The sequence below is a fragment of the Scheffersomyces amazonensis genome (assembly GCF_036850825.1).
Source record: "Scheffersomyces amazonensis strain UFMG-HMD-26.3 chromosome Unknown RJT21scaffold_3, whole genome shotgun sequence".
Taxonomy (NCBI): Eukaryota; Fungi; Ascomycota; class Pichiomycetes; order Serinales; family Debaryomycetaceae; genus Scheffersomyces; species Scheffersomyces amazonensis.
In genome coordinates, this window is record NW_027042743.1 from 92667 (window position 1) to 111958 (window position 19292).

At 32.7% G+C, this 19292-nt stretch overlaps 8 protein-coding genes across 8 annotated transcripts; 5 read left to right on the forward strand and 3 right to left on the reverse strand. All coding sequences in view use genetic code 12, as the record gives it.

Annotated features, from left to right (window-relative positions):
• Window positions 1-4: 4 nt before the first annotated feature.
• Window positions 5-985, reverse strand: RJT21DRAFT_119864 (uncharacterized protein). The gene is made up of 6 exons (XM_064881552.1): window positions 863-985; window positions 758-792; window positions 695-701; window positions 577-628; window positions 444-512; window positions 5-378 (listed from the first exon to the last, which is right to left on the reverse strand). Exons 1-6 carry the CDS (start codon window positions 938-940, stop codon window positions 197-199), a joined length of 423 nt encoding a protein of 140 aa, XP_064738176.1. The 5' UTR covers window positions 941-985; the 3' UTR covers window positions 5-196.
• RJT21DRAFT_119866 (uncharacterized protein) lies at window positions 986-4107 on the forward strand. The gene has a single exon (XM_064881553.1). It carries the CDS (start codon window positions 1113-1115, stop codon window positions 3954-3956), a length of 2844 nt encoding a protein of 947 aa, XP_064738177.1. The 5' UTR covers window positions 986-1112; the 3' UTR covers window positions 3957-4107.
• On the reverse strand, window positions 3965-6181 carry CST5 (Cst5p). Its single transcript, XM_064883153.1, has one exon. The coding sequence runs from the start codon at window positions 5846-5848 to the stop codon at window positions 3992-3994; it is 1857 nt and encodes a 618-aa protein (XP_064738178.1). The 5' UTR covers window positions 5849-6181; the 3' UTR covers window positions 3965-3991.
• Window positions 6182-6389: 208 nt separating this feature from the next.
• On the forward strand, window positions 6390-7885 carry PDA1 (pyruvate dehydrogenase (acetyl-transferring) subunit E1 alpha). Its single transcript, XM_064881554.1, has one exon. The coding sequence runs from the start codon at window positions 6507-6509 to the stop codon at window positions 7695-7697; it is 1191 nt and encodes a 396-aa protein (XP_064738179.1). The 5' UTR covers window positions 6390-6506; the 3' UTR covers window positions 7698-7885.
• Window positions 7886-8382: 497 nt separating this feature from the next.
• RJT21DRAFT_119871 (ATP-dependent RNA helicase) lies at window positions 8383-13947 on the forward strand. Its single transcript, XM_064881555.1, has one exon. It carries the CDS (start codon window positions 8492-8494, stop codon window positions 13907-13909), a length of 5418 nt encoding a protein of 1805 aa, XP_064738180.1. The 5' UTR covers window positions 8383-8491; the 3' UTR covers window positions 13910-13947.
• Window positions 13948-14004: 57 nt separating this feature from the next.
• On the forward strand, window positions 14005-15318 carry TRP4 (anthranilate phosphoribosyltransferase). The gene has a single exon (XM_064881556.1). It carries the CDS (start codon window positions 14084-14086, stop codon window positions 15191-15193), a length of 1110 nt encoding a protein of 369 aa, XP_064738181.1. The 5' UTR covers window positions 14005-14083; the 3' UTR covers window positions 15194-15318.
• A 127-nt stretch (window positions 15319-15445) lies between these two features.
• On the forward strand, window positions 15446-18555 carry RJT21DRAFT_29312 (uncharacterized protein). Its single transcript, XM_064884074.1, has one exon. It carries the CDS (start codon window positions 15480-15482, stop codon window positions 18498-18500), a length of 3021 nt encoding a protein of 1006 aa, XP_064738182.1. The 5' UTR covers window positions 15446-15479; the 3' UTR covers window positions 18501-18555.
• Window positions 18556-19283, reverse strand: CTA6 (Cta6p). Its single transcript, XM_064884075.1, has one exon. It carries the CDS (start codon window positions 19241-19243, stop codon window positions 18611-18613), a length of 633 nt encoding a protein of 210 aa, XP_064738183.1. The 5' UTR covers window positions 19244-19283; the 3' UTR covers window positions 18556-18610.
• Between the last annotated feature and the right edge of the window lie 9 nt (window positions 19284-19292).

Genomic DNA, 19292 nt, shown 5'->3' on the forward strand with positions numbered 1-19292 from the left:
AATTGTTTGTATATATATTTATTTATTATATTTAATTTTTCGTGATTTTCACGTGAAAGTCACGCTTATGTCACGTGTGAAAATCTATACAAATTAGACTCATATAATATATATACATATATATTACTGAACTATAAACTAATCTTATGATTATAATACTAATATCATAATATGATATAATATGATAAATGGAATCCTAGATAATGTCTTCATCGTTAATTCCGACTGTGATTCCCTCGGGATTCATATTCTCTGGAGGAGATATGCTGGGAACAGCTTCTAATCCAATATAGATTAAACCTATTATGAATATAACAAGAGAAGCAATGATTCTAAAAATACTATTTCCATTGATAATTACACCTATCAATGTGTAGACTAGATCCTGAGTTAGTATAGATTGACCAATTGACCAATTGACTAAAATAAAATTTGATACTTACAGACCCCTCTACCGATAAAGGAGAACAAGAATGACCCATAAGCATAAGCTTCAGCTGGGACTTTGAATTCTAAATAAAAGGTTAGTAACTTAGTAGTGACTTAAATTGATAATATAATATAATTTTTACGTACCTAAAGCTCCGATTATTACTCCAAAAGCAATAATGTATAACCCTGTAACAAACTAAAAATTAGTTAGTAAATGTACTCCACATTAAATACAAAAAAATGATAAATTAATTATACTTACGGATTGACTATATGACTGTTAGTAACTGCTGGTTATCAATGGATTCCAATTGATCATACTTACATTGACACAAACAATTGAAATAATCCTGCTAATACCTAGATGACGTAATTAGTTAGTATGGAGTACAACTATGAATAATTACCAATACTTCAGTAAAAGACATACCGATAAAACAGCCACAGTGAAGTTGGCAATTCGGAAAAGCCCGTTAAGGTCCAGATCATTGAATTGATCTAAATTCATGTTTTAAGGTGAATATTTTACAGAGTTCCTATCGGATTCTTACGTGGCACAAATTTGTATTTGTCCAGAACAGGAAATTTTGGACCTGCACGAGACTTCGATGAGATATTGCACCCAACTAGTAATAAACTAGAGATAATCTATAATTACTATGGAATTGTTAAGGTAAAGTATGGCAGATGGATATGACAGTTCGGTATCAATACCGAGAGGATCCTTATTGGCCAATAAGTTACTTTATAGTGATCTACAATCAATTAGTCGTAGTAGTCAATGTATTCTATTGGGAAGATTACCCCATATATGGCTGCAAGATCATGAACCTACACTTATGGCAAGAGCATCATTCATTGCTAAACGGAAAGTTAAAACCAAATTCAAACTGTCAGATGCCATTATACATAAAAGTTTAACTTCTAGTTCATTAAATGCTCATTCTACTGGTGGTGAAGGTACCGATACTCGTAATGGAACTACTAATATTGACGCCGAACCTAATCTCCAAGACACCATGTTTGATATATTTCAATTTCAAAATCTCGAAGATGATACTACGCAATCATCTCTGCATCTGATAGATTTCAGTCCTATCCTTCAATTTGAAGAGAAAACTCTTCCCAGTTCTACCAGTCTTTTAACTTCTACAAGAAAAAGTATTCAAGTACCTAAACATATTCCATCAATTGATAATTTATCCATATTAACATCTCAAAATCTTTCAAGGGATATCAGTGTGACTATCCCTATACCGGAGAATCATATTGATGATGAAGAATATGTTGTAGCGGAAAAGAAACATAATGAATTCATGAAGAAATTACGGAAATTTGTTGATAAGTCAGGAGTTCATGCTTTGAAACGAAATCAAAAATGGCAAGTACGAGAGAAAATATATCAGGGACTATTAAAGAAATATGAAGTAGGTGATATAGTAAAATTAGGTAGAGCTTTGGTACTTATCAAGCAGGTTGAAAAGACCAATTTCATGACATCCTTTGGAGAAGATGAACCATGTGATTCCAGAGTTTATGAAAGACGTAAAGAGTTTATAATTGTATTAAGAAGAACTAAAGGGTCCATATCTCCTATTGCTGTACAAATGTATGATATCCATATACTCTCTGATAAAAATAAAAAGTATCCGGATGTATCATTTAATTTATTGGATATTGTCGGTGCACATTTTTATAGTGAATTTGATAAATCAATATATTTATCAGTACCTCATGAAAATGGAGCTATGATATATATATTAAAGTTTCATAATAATTATTCTGCACTTAATTGGTTATATTTCATTAAACAAGCTTTAGGTCATGAATTAAATCCTACTTTCCATATCCAAATTCCTGACCTTAAAATATCATTAAATATTTCAGTACCTCATGATATTGTTGACACTGTAACAAAACGAAATGAAAATATATCTCTTATACCGAATTCAAGTGGGGTTCAGCTTCAACATAGTCCATTATTTCAATACTTAATTGAAAGTATAAAGGAGAATCTTATCAAATTGAACTATAATTCATGGATTGAAACACTCGAACATCCCTGGTTTTGTTTTCGTCATTACGATAGATTGGATTGGGTGCAATATAATTCTGAATTATTCTTCATTGAACATCAAATGTTATCTGATATGTATCATTTAGAATTTAGGGATACTAAGGATAGTAAAAGAATTAATTCGGATATAGAACCTACACCAATTGAAGGATTTCTACTTCGATTAACCAACACTTCTGGGAAAAAGAAAAGCTTTCTTCGTTCATTTCATAAACTTCTGTATTTCTATACAAGTAGTCTGATTCTTTTCTTTACGAAGTATTATCGAGCTGCTCCACCATCAGTCACAAATGATAGTATTGAAAAATCTATTAAGCCAATGTATGAAGTATATCAACATACTCCATTCAAGCTTAATGATAATGGAGATATCAACATTCAAGAGTTTTCTCATAATGATAAATCGGCATTGGAAGAGTTGGAAAGACGGTCTCAACATATAATAAAGGCAGAGGCTATGATAGATTTACATCTTGTTAAAGATATAAGAGCAATTGCTGATAATAAACTGACTAAAACTCAGAAGTTAATGTTATGTGCCTTATTCTATGGTGATACAAGTTTAGTAGATGATAAATTTATAACTGATTCTGTATTTGAAATAGAAATGTTCAATGGAGGAATCTTAAGACTTCAAGCTCCAAATAAATTTATTAGAGATCAATGGGTTACAAGACTTCGAGATTTATGTGATTATTGGACTAATGATAGAAAGATTAATTTACATAATATTATTCAGACTAGAAGAAAGAATCAGATCAATTTAAAAATCAATGAATATGTAGATTCAAATATAGATGGAGAAGCAAATAAATTAAGTTTTGCAGGTTCAATTGCTAGTCCTAGTTTAAGTGGGTTGGAAATAAATCATACTTTAATGACGGGATATCTCTATCTTAAATCCAAAAAGCATGCTAATTTTAATCAATTTTATGCTGTTCTTTGTCCTGGATTTCTTGTATTATTCTTAATATTTAAAAGATCTATGAATTCAGGTACTTGGAAACCAACGGCATCTTTTAATCATTTCTTAACTATCCCTATATCAAGTTGTTATATCTATTCAGGATTATCAACAAGAATTGATTTATTGGAAAGACTGAAAGAAATAGATTCACAACATCCTGATCGTCATTCAATTCCAAGAATTTATCCTGATGGATGGCGATCATCAGAAGAAGAGCAAATGAGATGTTTTACATTATGGTTTGGAAGTAAAAGACAAATTACCGGTAGAGAAAAGGCAATATCAAAGCATGATTCAAGATTTGGGAATGAGATGGGTCTTTATGATAGTACGGAAAAGAATCCCCATTTAGCTAAAATGGTTCAAAAGTTAGGAATTACTGGTAGAAGTATTGTATTTATGGCAAGATCTAGACAAGAACGTGAGCTTTGGACATCGAAAATTCAAAGTGAATTAGATAGAAATACATTGCTAGATTAAGAAGTAAATAAAATGTCTATATATAATAATACATATTAATAAAAGTTGGTGGATATAGCATTATCGATATGAGATATAATTTCATTCCAGGCATTGTCATCTTTAGGTTTATATTTATCAATGACTTCTTGATCGGAATCTTCATCCGAATCATATTCATCGTTTATGGTGGACTTTTGGAATATGCTATCTATTCTGGAATTATTCATGATCGATGATTTCCTATTGAGCTCAGCTTTAATTAGTTCATCATCAGAATCGAAATCGAGATCATTATCTTTATCATTGTCATTGTCATTGACATTGTCAATTTCTTTAATGGTATGATGATGCATAGGCTCCTTTATCTTATTGCTAATCATTTTAGGATCCAATGTCTTGGATGGCATAGGGATGGTTGAAGTTAATATCTCAGGTGGGAATGAAAACTTTAAGTCCGACATTCCTATGACCCATTTTTCAATGATTGCACCAATATCTGAACTTAAGTATATCTCGGAATCTTTTAAACTAATTTTGAGAATTGAAGGTTGTGGAGTTTGAATATGAATATTATCAAGAGTAAAATATAAAGAAGGAGAATTTTGTGACCATATTAGTATAACATTCTGGAAAAGGTAGACGGTTTTAACTTGGAAATTATTAACATTAGATGACGATGGTGGATCTATTGCTACTCTTAATTTATCAACCAATCTTAATGATCCAAAAGTTATGAGACTAGATAAATTAAAATTTGGGTATGATTCTAGTAAATATTTTATGAAATGGTTTCTTAAATCGTCCAATTGAACTGATTTATGATTTTGTATGGCAATTGAAGTATCTATAGTGGCTATGCTTGGATTTGGAGATGGAGATCTAGATAGTGGTTGTGGTTGAGGTGGATAAACTTGAGTTGCGAATGATTTAGGTGGAGATGAGATTGTATTGAAGATAGAATATCTTCCAGGGGCATCTTTAGCTCTGATTGGTATAGGACTATGAATTGCATTGGGATTTGAAAAGTCTTTGGCTTGAATTTTCGACCCTCTTAAAGTAGAACTAAGTGCCTTAACATTAGGACTTTGAATCTTGACATGTTTAGATCTGTAATTGGTTAAACATTTATGTATATTATGATGATACAATTGTTTGTCTTGAAGGATTATTTGCTTTTTAGTTCCCTTTTTCATACAATTAGGACCTTTACAATATTGAAACATGATATTGTGTTCCACATCAGTGACTGTACTATTCGAATTAAGGATGTTCTTAGACATTAGACGTTCCACTTCACATTCTAAAGTCACTTGAAAGCATTCTTCGTGGATCATATCACCACAACTTAATGTTAAAGTCTTTTCAAATTCCAATCTCGATTGAATCAGTTCTTCACAAATTGTACATACTTCATTACCTCTTGAAATACTCGAATTATTTGAGGTTTGTTGACTAATAATATATGGTTTAACTTTAGGTGCAAAAAATGCTTTAGATTTAGGAGTTGAGTTTTCACCATTTTTACCTGAAAATTCTGGATCGGTGGGTGGTGTATGTGAATATGAATGATTGTTGTGAGAGGTTGAGAATGAAGATGGTTGAGGTGTTTCAAAGGGACTAGTTATCACCGATGTGACCGAAGATGCAGGAGAGGATGTGGCAGAATTGGTTTTAATATGAGTATGAGTATGAGTATGAGTATGAATTGCAGGAGTTGAGATTGGAGTTGTACGAGGGGAAGTATCTTCCATAGGAATAGGAGCCGGAAATGGAGGAGAATAAGGGGGAGAATGATTATGACGAATATGACTTTTTGCAGTCTTAAGAAATTTACTTTTCCAACCATTCCTCAGTTCAGGAGGTGGAGTAGTAGGGGTAATATTGTTAGATATTAGAAATGGATTTTGCATTATTATGAGGATATAGTGATAAAACAAAGAAATAAAACTATGAATAAACTATACAATTGTTACGAATTCTACAATGGACAATAATGTCGTTTTTATAATCAGGGTCAACGCACTATCCATCGAATCAGTAACAATGCCTATCAAGAAAATGTTTGAGATTATTATTTGCAAGTTTCAGATTTTGGCTGAAAAATATTTCAGATGTCACAAATCTAATCATGCTGCATAAACCCAGCCTAATTTTTAATCATCCGCTCATCGTATATTAAATAATTATTTAGTCGTATTTATTTTATTTTATTTTTGGGCACGTGCTGAAAGTCACGATCACCATAAACCATTAAAAAGTCGCATCTCCATAATTCCCAAACAAACCGGCGTGCGGTCTTATACCTCCGGGAGAGCCACGCGAGTTTGTCCTTAAATTACTGCGGCACGGGTGCATCTCTGCGGAAGCATCCTATCCGTCTTCAAAATAAGATCGGAAAAAAAGTTTTGGGAAGGCCTGATGTTTGGATGTTCCCGCTTGCACAACCCGAAGCAATACCCAAAATCACCAATCGACTTTTCAAAAATTTATGTTATTAGAGATTATCTTTATCGACAGAATTGTCTGGAATTGTTAAATTAGTCAGTCCTATAGATCCAATATTACAATATGATTAGATCCGTTCGTCCTTTGGCTAATGTCTCTTCGAGAATTGCCAAAAGAAATTTGGCAAGTTCTTCATCTGAATTAGTATCAATTGAATTACCAGCTTCATCATTTGAAGGTTATAATTTAGATATTCCAGAATTATCATTTGAAACTGAAAAGGAAACTTTATTACAAATGTATAAGGATATGATTATTATTAGAAGAATGGAAATGGCAGCTGATGCTTTATATAAAGCTAAAAAGATTAGAGGTTTCTGTCATTTATCAGTTGGTCAAGAAGCTATTGCAGTTGGAATTGAAAATGCTATTAGTAAAGAAGATACTGTTATTACTTCTTATAGATGTCATGGTTTTGCATTTATGAGAGGTGCACCAGTTAAAGCTATTTTAGGTGAATTAATGGGTAAAAGAACTGGTGTTTCTTATGGTAAAGGTGGTTCAATGCATATGTTTGCTCCAGGATTTTATGGTGGTAATGGTATTGTTGGTGCTCAAGTTCCTTTAGGTGCTGGTTTAGCCTTTTCTCATAAATATAGAGGTCAAAAAGCTGCTGCTTTTACTTTATATGGTGATGGTGCCTCAAATCAAGGTCAAGTATTTGAAGCTTATAATATGGCTAAATTATGGAATTTACCATGTATCTTTGCTTGTGAAAACAATAAATATGGTATGGGTACTGCTGCTTCAAGATCTTCTGCTCTTGTTGAATATCACAAGAGAGGTCAATATATTCCTGGTTTAAAGATTAATGGTATGGATGTTTTAGCTACTTATCAAGCTTCTAAATTTGCTAAAGATTGGGCTGCTCAAGGTAATGGTCCATTAGTTTTAGAATATGAAACTTATAGATATGGTGGTCACTCTATGTCTGATCCAGGTACTACTTACAGAACTAGAGAAGAAGTTCAACATATGAGATCAAGAAATGATCCAATTGCTGGTTTAAAGGCTACTTTATTAGATAAAGGTATTGCTACTGAAGAAGAAATTAAATCTTATGATAAAGCTGCTAGAGCTTATGTTGATGAACAAGTTGCATCTGCTGAAGCTGATTCTCCACCAGAAGCTAAGATGGATATTTTATTCGAAGATGTTTACGTTCCAGGTTCAGAAATCCCAGTTTTAAGAGGTAGAATTTCTGATGATTCTTGGGATTTCAAGAACAAGACTTTCTTAAATAAAGTCTACTAAATGTCTCATTCATTCCCCCACATTTCTCATGTATAGAGCATAATTATCTCCAATTACAAATCCAAAATCAACAAGACTTGCCTTGCAAATTGCTTGTAAACTAGTTTCATAGATTTAATGTTAAGATATATTCTAATTTGTATGTTATTGTAGTGTTGTAGCGTTGTAGTGTTATACCAAATCCGAGGGTGCGTGACTTTCGGTCGCTCCACCGAACTCTTCGCGGTCTACCTACCGAAATGACATTTTTCACGATGAACTATAACCATAAACCATCAGTAAACCCCAACCAAACAACCATAATAATCATGACCAGTACAAATGGAGAGTCCAATGGCGTACCGAGAAGTACGGCCAACAATTCCACCAACTCAAATTCCAATTCTACGCCCAATCAGTACAGTTATAATGAGATGTCTAACAAAGTTATCCGGAGTTCAAGAAGACCTCATCAACAAGAAGTCAGTTCCAACCCAACATCTTTAGTGGGTCTTGTGTCTACTAAGGAGATGGGAAGTGCCAGCACCAGTAGTGTGACTGTGAGGCAGAATGCAAACAGTGGTAAAGAAATTGAAGGAGAATTATCTAACAGAGATAATGAAGATGATGATGATGATGAGGCCTTTAGTATGATACTAACTATTGTACGAGGATATATAGAAGATGCTAGTCATGAAACCATAGTATCGGCCGCTGAATCTGTAGTCGAGATCTTGAAAGAAACAGATACACCAGTCACAGTAAAGAAAGCCAGTATATGTGAACTATTGGATCAATCTATAGATGACATAACCATGAAGGATTTATTAAATTATGCCAGTAAGATACGAGATGGAGATGATAATGAAGACATAAATGGACGTGAAGAATCCGATAATATCATAGCTGTTGAGCTTGAGGATGAGGAAGAAGATGATGCCGCAGCCTTATTGGCAGAAGATGATAATAATGAAGAAGAAGAAGAAGAAGAAGACAATGAAAGTGACAGTGAAGCAGTCCAACCAGATATACAGTCAAGTACAGTAACATTAACCACAGGAGAAACTGCCAAAAGAGGAACCAAACGGAAACTACCAGACACAAATGATCATGAACTGCTCCGTAGACCCACCCTCATAGATCTAGAATCATTCACATTAACTCAGACTAATCAATTACTATCAACCACTAAGATTAAATTACCAGCTGGATCATCCCAACAAGCAAAGAAACTGTATGATATAATCAGTATACCTGCGCCTACTCCTCCTCCTAATCCAGAAGATGATGAAATAGTTTCAATCTCATCCCTTCCAGAATGGGCTAGACAAGTCTTCCCCAGTACTGAAACCTCGAATTTAAATAGAATTCAATCGAAAGTGTATCCGCAAGTATTCAATTCCGATGGTAATATCTTATTATGTGCCCCTACTGGAGCCGGTAAAACCAATGTGGCGATGTTATCAATCTTACGAGCCATATCAAATCATCGAAATCCTCAATCGGGTAAAATCAATTTAAAGGATTTCAAAGTGGTATATATAGCCCCATTAAAGGCATTAGTTCAAGAACAAATGAGAGAATTCCTGAGACGATTAACTCCTGTTTTTGGAGTAGTAGTAAATGAATTAACAGGAGATTCGAATTTAAGTAGAAAACAACTTGAAGAAACTCAAATTATAGTTACCACTCCCGAGAAATGGGATATTGTTACGAGGAAATCATCTCAATATGATACGATTAAGAAAACCAAATTGGTGATAATTGATGAAATTCATTTATTACATGATGATAGAGGTCCAGTATTAGAAAGTATTGTTAGTAGAATCTTAAGAAATAATCAATTAGAAACAAGATTAATTGGATTATCGGCTACTTTACCAAATTATAAGGATGTAGCCCAATTCTTACGAGTGGATTCAACCAAGAATTTATTCTATTTTGATGCTTCTTATAGACCATGTCCATTAGAACAAAAATTCATAGCTATCAAGGAAAAGAAAGCCATTAAACGATTAAGTGCTATGAATGAAGCATGTCAAGAACAAATTGAGAAATGTCTAACGAACAATCATCAAGTAATCATCTTTGTTCATTCGCGAAAGGAGACATTTAAAACAGCTAAATGGCTTCAAGAAAGACTTGAATCAATTAATAAAAGTATAGGATCAATTGAGATATTAAAGCAAGAAGCGGAGAACTTTACTGATAAGAATCTTCAACAAGTAGTACCGTTTGGCTTTGGAATTCATCATGCTGGACTTCAACGAGAAGAAAGAAGTGTAGTGGAAGATCTATTTGCTCAGGGACATCTAAAAGTTCTTGTATCAACGGCTACTTTAGCTTGGGGAGTTAATCTTCCTGCTCATACAGTAATCATTAAAGGTACAGAAACATATTCTCCAGAAAAGGGGTCTTGGACTCAATTATCACCCCAAGATATACTACAAATGCTTGGACGGGCTGGTAGACCTCGATATGATAAAAGTGGAGAAGGGATAATCATTACTACACAAGATGAAGTTCAATATTATTTGGCGATATTGAATCAACAATTACCCATTGAATCGCAATTATTAACTCGATTGGCTGATAGTATAAATGCCGAGATTGTTTTAGGAACTATTCAGAATCGAGATACAGCTGTCCAATGGTTGGGATATACGTATCTCTACATTCGGATGTTGCAATCGCCGGGTCTTTATCTTGTAGGAGCCAATGCTGATGGGGATGATGATGATGATTCACTCTTTTGGAAACGTCATGATCTTGCCCATTCAGCATTGACTGTATTACATGAAAATCGATTGATTCAATATGATTCTGATTCTGAATCTGGTAATGTGACCCCTACTGAATTAGGAAAGATTGCCTCCCATTTCTATATTAATTATAAGACTATGAATATGTATAATACTCAGTTAAAACCATGGTTATCCGAAATAGAATTATTAAAGATCTTCTCCAAATCAGGAGAATTCGAATATGTGGCAACTCGACAAGAAGAAAGACTTGAAATATCTAAATTATTAGATAAATGTCCTATTCCAGTTCGAGAGAAACCCAATGAAACTGGAGCAAAAATCAATTTATTATTACAGGCTTATATATCTCGATTAGGTCTTGAAGGTTATGCATTAATGGCTGATATGGTCTATATTGTTCAATCGGCTGGTCGACTTATGAGAGCCATGCATGAAATAGCCTTACAAAAGAATTGGTCTTCATTAAGTAAATTAACATTAAACTTGTGTAAAATGATAGAAAAGAGAATGTGGTTATCGAGTTCTCCATTCCGACAATTTGGACCTTTAGCCTCTAAGGAAATAATTAGAGCTACAGAGAATTCCCATTTCCCCTGGATTCATTATTTCAATCTTGATGCTCATGAATTGGCCGAAGCATTAAATTTGAAATCCAATGCTGGACGAGTCTATGAACTATTGAAACAATTTCCTAAACTTGATCTTAGTTATTATATTCAAACCATAACGTCGAGTTTAATTCGAGTACAAGTTCAAATTGTAGCTGATTGGAATTGGATACGAGATCGTCTGATAGAACCATTCTTAGTATTGGTAGAAGATAGTAATGGGGAAAGAATTCTTTATACTGATAAGTTGATAGTCAATAGAAATCATTCGACTAATACGTACTTACTTGATTTTACTTTACCCATCTTACAACCATTCCAACCGGTCTATATCTTAAATTTCATTAGTGAATCATGGTTACATAGTGAATGGAAAATCCCCTTAAACTTGTCAGGATTAACTGTTCCTAAACTATTCCCAGCTCCCACTCCATTATTAGAAATGGCTAATGTACCAGTATCTCAATTACATGATTCAGATCTTGAAGGAATGTTTAACTTTAGTTATTTCAATAAGTTTCAATCCCAAGTGTTTGAACAATTGTATGGAACAGATGAATCATTATTCATTGGTACTACCAAGGGATCAGGTAAAACTGTATGTGCAGAACTTGGTATACTTAGACATTGGAAACAAGGTGAAGCATCGAGAATTGTTTATATTAATAGTAGTCAATCTAAACTTAATCAACTCTATAAAGGGTGGACTAAGAAGTTTTCTACCATTGAAAAAGTGGTTGGTAAACTTAGTGGAGTCTTATATAAAGATCTTCAAGTATTAGGATCAAGTAATTTAATCTTGGCTACTCCCGAACAATTCTACTATATATCTAAGAGATGGATGAATAGACGAGCTATTCAAGATATACAATTATTAATTTGTGATGATATTCAAGAATTAGGGAATGGATTAACGGGAGCTATCTATGAAGCATGTATTGGTAGAATGAAGTTTATGTCGGGTCAATTAGATAAATCTTTAAGAATTGTTAGTCTTTCTACTCCCTTGGCTAATGGTAGAGATTTAGCTGAATGGATAGGATGTTCCAAGAGTAATGTATTTAATTTTGATTGTCGTGAACGATTCTATCCCATTCGACAAATTCAATTACATGAATTCACTGATCTTAGTGCTGTTTATCAAGTCGTTAAACCAGTAATTAATTATAAACAGAACTGTCTAATCTTTACTTCCACTCGATTCCTGGCTCTAGGAATTGCTTCTGAATTAGTTGATCGATTTACCCTTGAAACCACTGATGAATTATCATTATATCTTGAACGAATTCATGATGAAATGATTCGCCATTTATTACCTTATGGAATTGGATTATTTTATAAAGGGATGCATCCAACTGATGAATTGATTGTTCAAAGTTTATTTGATAATAATCATATAAATATCTTAATAGCTACTAAGGATTCTGCCTCTGTAACACCTTCATGTGGTAAAGTTATTATAGCAGGTACTCAAGAATATGATGGAAAAGATGATCGATATATTGATTATTCTATTAATACTATACTTGAAATGGTTGGTTGTTGTTGTGATAAATTAAGTGATAATAGTTCAGTTAGTATGTTTACTAATCAAAGTAAGATTCAATTCTATAGTAAATTCTTAAAGGAAGCCTTACCTATTGAAAGTTACTTAAATTTATCATTACATGAATTCTTTATTGATGAGATATCTTCGGGAGTTAATACTAATAAACAAGAATGTGTGGATTGGTTTACTTATACTTATTTCTATAGAAGATTACAAGTAAATCCCAGTTATTATGATGTTAAAGATGTAACCCATCTTGGAATTTCTGAACATCTTTCTGAATTAGTCGAAACTACATTACAAGAATTAATTACTGAAGGATTAATTGAAGAAGATGAAGAAGATGAAGATACTTTAGTACCATTAAATGGATGTATGATTGCAGCACATTATGGAGTTAGATTTAATACTATGAAATTATTAAGTCAATTAGGAGCTCGAGCTAAATTAAAGACAATTCTAGAAACTCTTAGTGGAGCAGAAGAATTTGATAATTTAGTGATTAGACATAATGAACAATCAGTATTATCTCGGATTTATCAGCAAGTCCCATTTAAAGCCAATGAAGAAAACTTTTCATCACCATATTTCAAAGCATTCATACTTATTCAAGCGCATCTTAAACGGATACCATTATCAATTGAATTACAAACAGATCAACAATATGTAGTTGAAACTATCTTAAAATTAGTTCATGCATGTGTAGATACATTATCAGGAGATGGATATTTGAATGCTCTTAATGCTATGACACTTTCCCAAATGATTATTCAAGCCGTATGGACTAAAGATAGTCCATTAAAGCAAATCCCTCAATTCTCCGATGCTATTCTACAACGATGTGAAAAGTATAATGTTGAGACAGTTTATGATTTAATGACACTTGAAGATGAAGATAGAGATGATATACTTCAATTAAGTGGTAAACCATTAAATGATGTGGCGGAATTTGTCAATAAGTATCCGAATATTGATATCTCGTATGAATTAGATTTATCCGATCCTATTCAAGCCAATACTCCAAAGGAATTAATGATTCAATTAGAAAGAGATGAAGATATGGATGACTTGACGGTAGTGTCTCCTCATTATCCTCAAGAAACAAGAGAAGGTTGGTGGATAGTTGTGGGAGATGTAGAGACTAAACAGCTATATAGTATTAAGAAAGCCACTATAAAGTCACAAAGTCAAAATCTTACACTCACATTCACCATTCCTAATCCGGGCCATCATACATTATCCATCTGGTGTATGTGTGACTCGTATGTGGATGCCGATAAGGAAATCTCTATAGAAGTAGACGTAGTTTAGCGCTTATAAGTAAGAATAAATTTTTCGCAGTCAGTGAGGATTGAAAAAATAAAATGTAAATAAAATGCAGGAAGAGTCATAACTCCGACCACCACCACCAGCACCACCAGTATAGTTAACAGTATAGTTAACCAGTTTGTTACTAAGGCACTACCATTACCATAACCATTATCAATGGCTTCGAAGAATATCCTCACTCCATATTTGAAGTCACTCCTTTTAGATCCTCCCAATCTAACACCTAGTGATTTGGCTACTGTACTTCGATGTGTATTTCGAGGTCTTGCATCCGATGTTCAAGTAGCATCATTTCTTACTGCTTTAAGATTAAGAGGTTTAGATGAAGATCCTGATTTTATAGCTGCAGCTGTCACTACTGTATTGGAATTTTCTGATGTTATAACTCCTGAATCAGTTGATTCTCATGGTTATATTGATATAGTTGGTACAGGAGGTGATGGACAAGATACTTTTAATGTATCAACATCTTCAGCTATTGTTGCGGCAGGGATTGGATTACCAGTATGTAAACATGGAGGTAAAGCATCAACTTCAACATCAGGTTCAGGAGATTTACTTAAATGTCTTGGAGTTGATTTAATGTATGTTAATCTGAAAACTACACCTGAAATTGTTAAAAAATCAAATTTTTGCTTTTTATTTGCTCCTGCTTTCCATGCTGGAATGGGTAAAATTGCTTCTGTAAGATCTCAATTAGGAATCCCTTCAATTTTTAATATTCTTGGTCCATTAATTAATCCAATTCCTATAAGATCTAGAATTTTAGGTGTTAATAGTGAAAAATTAGGTGAATCTTATGCTCAAGCTGCTGCTACATTAGCTAAACAATCAAATGTTCATAAAAGAACTATGGTAGTATTTGGTACATGTGTTCTTGATGAAATATCACCAATTGGAACTACTAAATATTGGATGGTAGAAGAAGATGGTTCTATACATAGAGGAGAATTATCTCCAAGTTATTTTGGTTTACCTCAACATAGTTTAAGTGAAGTTAAATCAGGTACTCCACTTGAAAATGCTGAAATTTTACTTCATATTCTTCAACAAGATACTCCGGAATTTAAAATACGAGATTCAAATAATCATCCAATAGTTGATTATATTTTAATGAATACTGCTGCTTTAGCCGTAGTAGCAGGAGCTGCTGATACTTGGATTCAAGGTGTTGAACTTGCTAAATCTTCTATTGTTAGTGGTTCGGCATACTTAGCTTTAGAATCGTTTAAGGCCGCTATCTCCGACGTGAGCTCAGTAGAATAACTAACCACTAACTAAAAGTAAATATATGTAAATCTATAAGTACAGTACTAACAACAGTACTAACAGTACTAACAGTACTAAGTGAGTGAGTGAGTGAGTGAGTGAGTGACTGTCGCAAATGGTACGATTTGTCTTTTTTTCCACTCCCTTGTCGCAATCCCTTGCGACAATTGACATCTCAGCAACAACTCATTAATCAGTGCGCGTTTGTTTACATGTTTACATTTATTAAACATCCACTACTAACCACTACTAAGACAGTAAAGCACCATCACCACCAAGTCACATGTTCACCAGAAGTAATCTAGTGGGTACTCCACGAAGAGATGGACATGCAGTAAACGATATGCGTGATTTCACTCCCATTGGCGTTAAGTCTACTCGATACGAACCCATAGTGGAGAGATCTCATCAACTGAATAATACTGGTCGATCACTATTTCAACCTATCCCCGACATGTCAAGAGATATGGATGAAATATTCGGTGATACTACCGGTGAGTTTACTATAGAGTCAATCCATTCGATGGGTCAATCAGCAAATAGAGATCGTCCAACTGCTGTGACTAACAACCACAACCACAATCACAATAATAATCACTTCACTAAGAATTTAATTAATAATGGCTCAGCACCTGTAAGAGAACAGGATGAACGAATTCGAGATTTAAATTCAGAAAACTATATGCTCCGATTGAAAGTGATAGATTTACAGAAATTTCTTAGTGGAACTCCTGAAGATCAGAAACAAGTATTAGAAGAAAACTTCCGATTAAGAGAACAAGTAGCTACTATGGTAAGACAATTAGATGATATAAAATCTCATTCAACACACTCACAAACTGATGACCAACAGATCAGACAATTCCAACAACAATTACATGATAAGGAATCCATAATTACTGATTTAGAATCAAGACTCAGAGATATGAATCAACGAATTCAACAAACTGATAAATCACAATCACACCAGACTGAATTAATTAAGAAATATGAAGCTCTACAAGATGAAAATAGACATATAATGAAACAAATGGATAATTTGAATCATCAACATGAAACTGTGATATCAGAAAGAAATAATCTTAATGATAAAGTAAAGGATATGTCACATTTACTTAATATAAATGAAGGGAAATCTAAACAAATTGATAATTCAATTCAGAATTATATTGAAAGAATAGAATCATTACAATCTCAATGTGATCAATTGGCCCAAGCCAAATCAGATGCTCAAAAGGAAATTGAACATTGGAAACAACAATTAAATCATTCAAAATCAGATTATGATGGTCAACGAGATGTGATAGTGAGTGATTTTAATAAATTAAAAGTTCAATATAATCATTTAAATGATAATTTACAACAAGTTAAACAATTGAATGAACAATTGACTGATAAATTAAGTATAAGAGATTGTGAATTACATGATAGAACCAATGAATTACGTGATAGAACTAATGAATTAAATGATATAAAGAAAACTTATGATGAACTCAAATTCACCATATCAACCCTTCAACAACAAGAATCTACTAGTAGAAATCAAATAACTCGATATGAACTGGAAATTGAATCATTAAGATCACAACTTCGAAATTCAGATTCAACTAATAAAGATTTACATCAATTACAAATTCAAATTATTGAATTAAAGGAAAAGCTTAAATTCTATGAAGTTGAATATGAAAATTTAAAGGATAAACATTCAGTATCAACAACCAAATCCACTAGATTAGAAAGAGAAATAGATAATTTACAAGATGAAATAAGTCGACTTAAGAATGAAAAGATTCAATTAGGTGATAGAATTGAGATTGTAGAAGGTAATAAATCATCAGTTAATAAGACAATTAATCAATTAAAGCGTGAACGAGATGATTTACAACATACTAATGATATATTAACTAATGATTTAAAATCAAAGAATCATGAATTGGATTATTTACGAAAAGTTCATACTTCTGCCACTGAAAATGATACAACTCAACGAGAAATTGAACAACATCTTGAAGCCTTACTTACCGATAATTCTGATTTAAAAGGTTTAGTAGATAATTATTCTGATAAAGTAAGAGAATTAACTTATCAACTTAAAGAGATTGAAATTGAATTAGATACTAAATCCAAGAACTATGAAATCTTAGAGTATCAAGCTAAAAGACTTGAAGAAGTATTAGCATCATTAGATCGAGATAATAAATTCAATGGTGGAGATAACTTCAATTCCAATTCCAATTCCAATTCCAATTCCAATTCCAATGCTAATGCTAATGCTAATTCCAATGCTAATGCTAATTTCCATGAATTGACTGATTATTTGAAATCGAAAACGAATTTAGACGAATCAAGAATTCAACAATTAGAACAAGAAATTAGAACTTTAAGAAAAGATAATGAACTAGAACTTACTAGATATAAAGATAAGATATCTTCACTTGAGACACAAATTGATTTACAAAAGGATATAATACGAACCAAGGAAACTATCACCAAGACTGTACTGGTTGATCAACCATCTCCAGTCCAAGCATTATTAGAATTACAATTAAAGGAAGCATCTAAATCTACCTTTAAACTTGAAACTGAATTAAAACAATCACTTTCAAAATGTTCTACATTAGAATCCCAAATTGAAAGACTTGAACGTGATAATGGTAATTTATTAAAACTGATAAATAATTATGAAATTAATGAATCATCATTTAAATCTCAACAAATCTCCCGAGATTCAGAAATTATGAATTTAAAGGAAGAATTATTAAAGACCAAGAATCATTGTAAAAGATTAGCCAATAAAGTTGAAGAACTTCTTCAAGATAATATTCTTAATGAGAAATTATCCCGAATAAGAATTCAAAATGATAATGAATTAAATAAATCAAAAGCTACTAATCAATATTTACAAAAACAAATTCAAACCTTAAAGAAAATTGGAGAATCCGATAAACTTATATTACTTGAAAATGAATTAACTTATTATAAGGCTAAATTATATGATATGAATTTAAAGGCTAATGATCTTCAAATCATGTATTTATTTGCTCTTAATTCAATTAAGAATACTGATAAAGCATTAAAGGATGATTTATATAGTTTATCTAAAGTAGGGATTTATCCTGATTATCCCCTTATGAAAGTTGAAAGATTAAAACGAGGTAAACCATTAACTTTTAAACAAGTGGCACTCTTTGTATTAGCTGCAATTCGAATTAAAAGACGAACTGATAAGTCTCGAAAGAGGAAAGCTAAATTAGAAGAATTAAAGGATGAAATTGATTATGTCAAAATCAAAACCATCCCATAAAATCTTTTCATATCTTTTCATATCTTCTCATATGTGTACTATATGTAAATTTACATACTAACTTTATACTTTTTTAATATTATTAACATTTCATTTCTGTCCTTTTGTGTCTATCTCATAATTCTCGTTATGGGAGTTTGGAAATTTCGATCAGTAGATACTTGTCTGGTTTTCCCCACTCGAGGGGTTTGAACTGTACTACCTACTGAACCAGTTCGAGTATTAAGAAATGTATGATTATTTATGGGGAATTCTGATGAAGTAGAATTAGGAAAGAAATCCCCTCCTTGATGTACACTAAATGAAGTATCATTAGCTAAATCGGAATTCATTACCATAAAGGGAGGTGCGGCTTTCGATTGATAACCATTACTTAAGAATTCTGCTAAAGTTAAATGAGAATTTGTAGTCGTATCATTTGTATGTAATACTCCTAACATGGTCTTATCGGTAAGAGTACCGGACTCATCGGCGATTTTTTCAGTAATTCCAAGATCCATCCATGTTCGATCTTTAGTAGTTCGATTCTTATATAAATTCGCTCCAAAACTGGCAGGTTGAAGCGACACTGATCCATCATCTTCTTCATCTTCAAATGGTAATAATGAAGATGTAGCATCTAATAATGGTTGAGTATCAATCATATCAAATGGAATATGATCATCTCGCCATCTTTCCATATAGATTACCCGATTGGGGTTATCGAGATGGACGTAACTGTAAGTTGAGTCACGAGTTGACATAATACGCCTATAGACACTACTTATAGTTATGGTAATACTTATTTACAGT